This window comes from Malania oleifera, chromosome 12, assembly GCF_029873635.1.
Source record: "Malania oleifera isolate guangnan ecotype guangnan chromosome 12, ASM2987363v1, whole genome shotgun sequence".
Lineage (NCBI taxonomy): Eukaryota > Viridiplantae > Streptophyta > Magnoliopsida > Santalales > Ximeniaceae > Malania > Malania oleifera.
The window spans coordinates 86,305,602-86,311,940 of NC_080428.1; the positions used below are offsets into that span (position 1 = coordinate 86,305,602).

Below are 6,339 nucleotides of genomic sequence, written 5' to 3' on the forward strand. Positions count from 1 at the left end.
AAATTCGCATTTTGTGCCTATTAAAAGTAGGAGGGAGCAGTTTTTTTTTTTTTATAAAAAAATTTAGTTATATTTTTTGTCATATTATTCGAGAAAGAGATTTTTTCCGAGCTAAAGTAAGATTTAAAAATAAAAATTTTCTATTATTAAATTCATAAATTATAATTTAATAAAGCATGTCACATAAATAATTTGTCATATCCAATTTAATTTTGAATTCAAAAAATATCTCCATAATTCCACATATTCTCTAAAATTATAAAAAAAATTGATAAGCTGCTTTTAACTTTTAATTTTAAACGTTTGTACAACTTTTTATATTTTTTAAATATAAAAAATTGTAAGCTCGATCGGGATCATAAAGTATAAATTCGTAATTACTCACCTATTGAAGATTATAACTCATGATATTTTGTGTCATTGGAATAGTAGGACATTAGGTTGTGCTCTCAAAACCCTATAATTATAGGGTTCTTAAAATTTAATTTTTTTTCTTTAATAAATTGCAAGGTGATTTTATATTTCATAAAAATATTTTATCCACTTTTTGCGTGTAAAAATTTGTCAAAGAATAAATATAATTACACACTAGTGATAAAAATTAAGCCATTTTGTATCATTATTAAAATTTTTGAGAACAAAAATAAAAAATAAAATTTTGAAAATTGGAAACATAAATTAAAGAACTCAAAACTAGGAAGCTTTTAGTTACGGGCCCATTTAACATCACTATTACAATTAACGAAATTGAAAACTAGGAATAAAATTTAATTTATAATAAAAATTTTATTAGATATGACAATTGAAAAATAGTAAAATTTTGTTGTAGTTCACTTTATTATTATTATTTTGAAATTTATATATATATTTATTTCGGTTATATTCATGATTTTGTGATAATTTTATTTTAATTTTAATTTAAAAGTGTACAAAATGAATAATTTAATCTAAAGGAACTATTTTTAGATATTAAAATTTTTGAAAATAGGTTTTCAAAACACTAAAAAGGAAAAAATTGACTTTCAATTTTTTTTTCGCAAATAACAAAAAATTGACAATAGAAATAAAATATTTACAACATTAACAAATGCATTATATGTTTTCCATTGTGAAATAATAATAGAAAACAGAGAATAATATATTTTTCTACTGTGAAGAAATAAAAATAAAAAATAAAAAATAATGAAGACCCACTTTTATAAGTTGGATAAGCAAAATATTGTTTTTATTTATAAATTAAGTAACAATTAAAAAAGATGACTAAAATAGTAAATAAAAACTAATAAAAATTAAAAAACTCTAGAAAAAAAATAAAAATTATTAAAACAGTTTGATTTAATTATTTTATTTTAATATTCACTTTATAAGAATAATCTTATTTTACACGACACAAAAAAATAGTATGAAATATTGTTATAAATGACTTTTATTATTTATTTTAAAATTTGTAAGTTTAGTGATTTATTTTATTTTAATTATATCTTATGGTTATTTTATCGTAATTTTAATTAAAAATGAATAAAATGATTTGATTAATCTGAAAAATTAATTTTGAATACTGAAATATTGATCGTTAAAAATCAAAACAAAATCAAACATATTTTCATGATATATTTTTTAAAAACAGAAACCATGCCTTAATAAGATAGTTTTTTTTCACTAATTAGAAATATAGACCTTAATTATTTGTCCAATATAGTTATATTTTATTTTATCTACATTTATATAAATATAAATATAAATTTTGAAATATTTTATTTAAATATATACAGCATGTTCCCAAACACCCCACGAAAACTTTTCTGCCGCACAACATAAATAAAGTCGCGTGAAAGACGTGGCCAATCAGAATTCGCTGGGAAGAAAGAGGTGTCAGAGAGAGAAAAAATTCCTTCCCATGAATCTCGTGCGCCTCATTTCTTAAGGCCCCTCCTCTCTCTGCCCACCCTTCGCATCGTCGTTTTCTCCTCCTTTTAATCCATTTCCGACTCCTCATTCCTCTTCCTGCTCATTACTCTCTGCGTCTTCGCTCCGGAATCCCTAACTCGGCATCTCATGTACTGCTCCTCACTATCTGAATCCTGATTCACTTGCATCTGCCGCTTCATACGGCTTTCGGAGTTGGAAGGAACGAGAAGATCGATCTACGATGTCTCGAGCAATGGTGGAGCTTGATTTCTTCCGCAAGGAGAAAGAGACTGCCTTCTCCTCCAAGTCTCAGTTCCAAAAGCTTTTCGATCGCCGCGGTAGCTTCCGAGGTTGGTTCTCTCTTGCCCTCTTCTGTCCTTCTCCGTCCTTTGTGTGTGCGTGCGTTTGTTTAGATTTTAATGGCGGTCTAACTAAATAGAAAAGTGACGCCAAAACAGTGACAAGCGTCGCGAGTGTTTGATTTTGTCAGAATGACCTTGGTTTTTTGTGCTGACAATTTATCTTCAATTAGCTCGCTTCCCCCCCCCCCCCTCTCTAGTCTGTCTTTTGTGTTGATTTCTTATTTCGGGTTTTCTAAAAAAATTTACAGGCATTAATGCCATTTCGAAGATTAATCCGGAGGTTCTGAAGAATCTGCTCGCGACTGGCTCTGCGACAACTCCCATTCCGAACAACGGAAATTCGTCGGAGAATGGCAACTTGTTATGTGCGAAGAAGTCTTTGTCGGTGCCGTCCACTCCGAGAGCGGATTACTGTGTGTTTTCACCTTTACCTGTCTATAATCCTCTCCCAAGGTACTTGAAATCTGAAAATCTTCTAGGATCTAGCCGTTTCATTTTCTTTGTTTTAAATCGCTAACCAAAAAAATTTCATATTCTCATTTTCAGGCCCGAGGTTGAAGCTCCCTCCGAAACTGCTCATTTAACGATTTTCTATAACGGAACCGTCTCCATTTTTGATGTAACCCAGGAGAAGGTTCGTATGAGCGTTTGTTCATTTTTATTTTGAGTTTAAATGATTATATGTTTCTATTTTATTTCTCTCTTAAAATTAACTATATCTAACTAGACTATTTTATTTTAAAATTTATTAGGCGGAGAATATCCTGAAATTTGCGGCTGAAGAAAGCTCCAAAGCTGTTGTTGAATCAGCAGGTACGAAGCTTGTAGATGCCGTCTCTTCAACTGACCAACCGCAGCTGCTCGACTCGTTTGATGGAGGTTTGTTGTGTTTATTCTTCATTTCTTTGTTATTTTCAAGCGAAATGCTCAGTAATCGAGTAATCAATCGTTCAGTGGTTCTATTTTTAAAAAAATTACGTTAATGATCGTAGCGTAGTTCATTTGATCCTATGATTAAACTAATTACCGTGATTTGAGAAGTGTCATAATTGATATCACAGTGAGCTTAAAATAACAATCACATTAAATTAAGTTAATAAAACATTTTGAAAAAATTAATAGCGTTACCGTTATTTAATTCAATGGAATATTATGAACCTAATATCCTTGTGTTTCGCAACAGTTGTGCGCGCGCGCGTATATTTTAAATTGTGGGTATGTTTGTTGTGCAGATCTGCCGATCGCCAGAAGAAAGTCGCTGCAGAGGTTTCTAGCGAAACGCAAGGGAAGGTAAATCGCGTTTTCATCCATCTTTGATCTGTCTGGCGCGAGTTGATAATATCTGCTGCCCTCTGGTTCGATTGACATTTGAATTTACCAAAAAGAAAAACAACAATAGAAGATTCCAGATTTTAAATTGAACACGTGCCTTGCTTTTTTATTTAATAATAATATTTTTATTATCATTGTATTTATTATTTTCCATCCCGCTTTTTTAAATTGTTCCCTCGATGGAGTACGTCGTCGACGTTGAAAACCGCCGGCTGGTGGAGAAGAGAAGATTGGTGTGACGGGGAGTCACAGTAACGCCATTTTTTCTGACATCAATTTTATGCTTTCCCCAATTCCTTCTCAATTCTCGAAGCCTGCCTCAATATTTTCCTGTTTCCTGTACGGTTGTTGTCTGTTCACTGAACTTTCAGCTAAATTTTTAATGAAGGTAGTTTGAGGGTAGTTTGGATCTAGTATTTTGGATGGGGAAGGAAAGAAAAATAAGAGGTAAATTTATTTTTTATTAATTTTTTCTATCAATATTATTAAAAAGTAAAAAAATATTTTAATATAAGTAAAATTAATAAAATCAATTATGTTTGGTGTTTAAAGTTGCATTTTTATTTATTAATTTAATATGTTCTTTGTTTTTATTTTAGCATTTCTTGATAATCAAACTCTGTATGTTCCTTCATATTTTTTTTTTCTTAAAGATTTTCTAAATTTGAAAATAGAGATTAAATAAATTGTGATTTGCATAAGTCTTAAATAATTTATAAATATATATATATATGTATATATATTTGTAAATTTATGTGTTTTCAAAGCTTCAAGATCAACAGTATATTTGTTTGAGGCTTAATTGTTAATTTATATGATACCTTTTGTTATTATTTTATTTGTAATAAATATTTGAAATGACAATTTTTATTAGTGGCTCTAATTAGTTGCAAAAAAGGCATTAAGATGAAGCTAGCTATGCATTTTGGACATGCATATAATCGAACAAAACGCTTAAAACCAATAAAAAATTTTTAGACCATTATTAGAAAGGTGGTATGGTCCAAAATGTAAGTAATTTAGAAACAAAATATGTGAATAAGTAAAAATAATGAGAAAAAATTGTATATAATTTTAAACATGAGGTAATGAGTGTATAGATTTGTCATAAATGATAAAAAAAAAAAAAAAAAATAGTTTGGTATGCACTGGTGTAATGATTTTATAACAATGAGTTGGTTCATTGTCATTGTTGGTAGTAGATTAAGAGTGGTAGGATAGATGAATAGTAGTGAGGCATTCAAATTAAAAGGTTTAATAATTTTTGTAGAGTTATGGAATTTTAGATTTGTATCTTGTTATTATTATTATATAAAAAAAATTATAGGGATTATTTTATGGTTTGCAAGAGATGAGTTTCTTAATTCTTAGTGGGATTTAGGCCAAAACTTGATTGTTGAATTCAAATTTTGTGTCTAGACTCTAGAGCAATAATTTAAGACAGGCTGACTGGGAAGTGCATTGAAAATGAGTGTGTCGGTCTTGGAATAGGAAACAGTTCTTCACTTTTTGGGAAAGTTTGGATTTTAACTTAAAAGTTACATAAAATTATGTTAAGTTCAACACCAAATTAATTTCTCTTATCAGATAAGTTTAGAATTAAAACTCTATTTAAATTTGTATAATAAAAACTTAATCTAAAATTATATTAAAATTTATTAATTTAAGCATATATGGGATTTGTAGAGTTTTGAACAGGAGGGTGACGGTTTAGGTAGAGAGCTGACTTTAAAATCTAACGTCGCCTGCATGAAACATTCATTGACTATGACTGTAAGACACGGAGTATGCTTTATTTTCTACAAATGAAAATTGTTTTGTATAATAATTGCCGTCTAGAAATGAATCAACTTCTGGAAATGCACGAAGAAGCTCCTGAAGCCAATGAATAACACGTGGCCTTGAAAATGCTTGCAGGTTGACCTCGGTGGCGCCTTATCCAGAACACGCGTTTTTGGAGAAGAACAAGCTCGCAGCCACAAGGGAGTTCTTATTCCAGGCCTAGATGGAAGATGGATGACGGAGAAGACTGGTTCCTTCTTTAATTTTATGGACTCGATGATTCTGATAGTTGTCTTTTTTTTTTTAAAAAAAAAAACAATAATAATTTTGTTGAAATTTCTACACCAACCGTAGGATTTAGGAGGAGACAGCTAGCTGGCTAGTCAGCTGCTTTGACTCACATCTTAGTTTGTGGTGTTTGGGACTTAATTGGCATTGGTCTTGGGTCTGCTTCCTTGAACTTTCCTATGGTAACCAGTCCATATATATGTATGTAATTTTAGAACCTTTGTCTTATGTTCTTAATATTATTTGTAATTATTTTATTTATTATTATATTTGAGCAATTGTTTGGGACATGATTGGGTTGTGGATGATTTGATGCAGCCTTTGTGTTTTCCGGCTGTGTTTGTTTATTATTACTTTGATTAATTACCCAAATTTTCTGTATGAGAGAAGTCACTTGGAGTAACTCTTGGTCCTCTCTGTCTTCTTACCCTCTCCCCGCTGAGTTCTTTCTCCTTTCGAGCCATGTATCACGAGGGTCAACTATGACCTGCAATTGACATTTTAATATAACACTTGATAAGGAATGTGATAATGATGGTTATGAGATAAATTGTAGTAATCAAGATAAATTGCAGAAATCAAGCTTAGCAATAAGCATTATCGTCTCATAACAAGTACCATCCTACAGCTTGACAAAAACATTACATATTTAGTACTAATTTCTTTT

The 6,339-nt window shown here is 30.1% G+C and overlaps 1 protein-coding gene across 1 annotated transcript; it reads left to right on the plus strand.

The window, feature by feature from the left end:
• The first annotated feature begins 1,790 nt into the window (after positions 1-1,790).
• Positions 1,791-5,960, plus strand: LOC131144836 (protein TIFY 9). Its single transcript, XM_058093719.1, has 6 exons — positions 1,791-2,258; positions 2,519-2,723; positions 2,817-2,904; positions 3,023-3,149; positions 3,503-3,560; positions 5,520-5,960. Exons 1-6 carry the CDS (start codon positions 2,150-2,152, stop codon positions 5,605-5,607), a joined length of 675 nt encoding a protein of 224 aa, XP_057949702.1. The 5' UTR covers positions 1,791-2,149; the 3' UTR covers positions 5,608-5,960.
• The last annotated feature ends 379 nt before the right edge of the window (positions 5,961-6,339 follow it).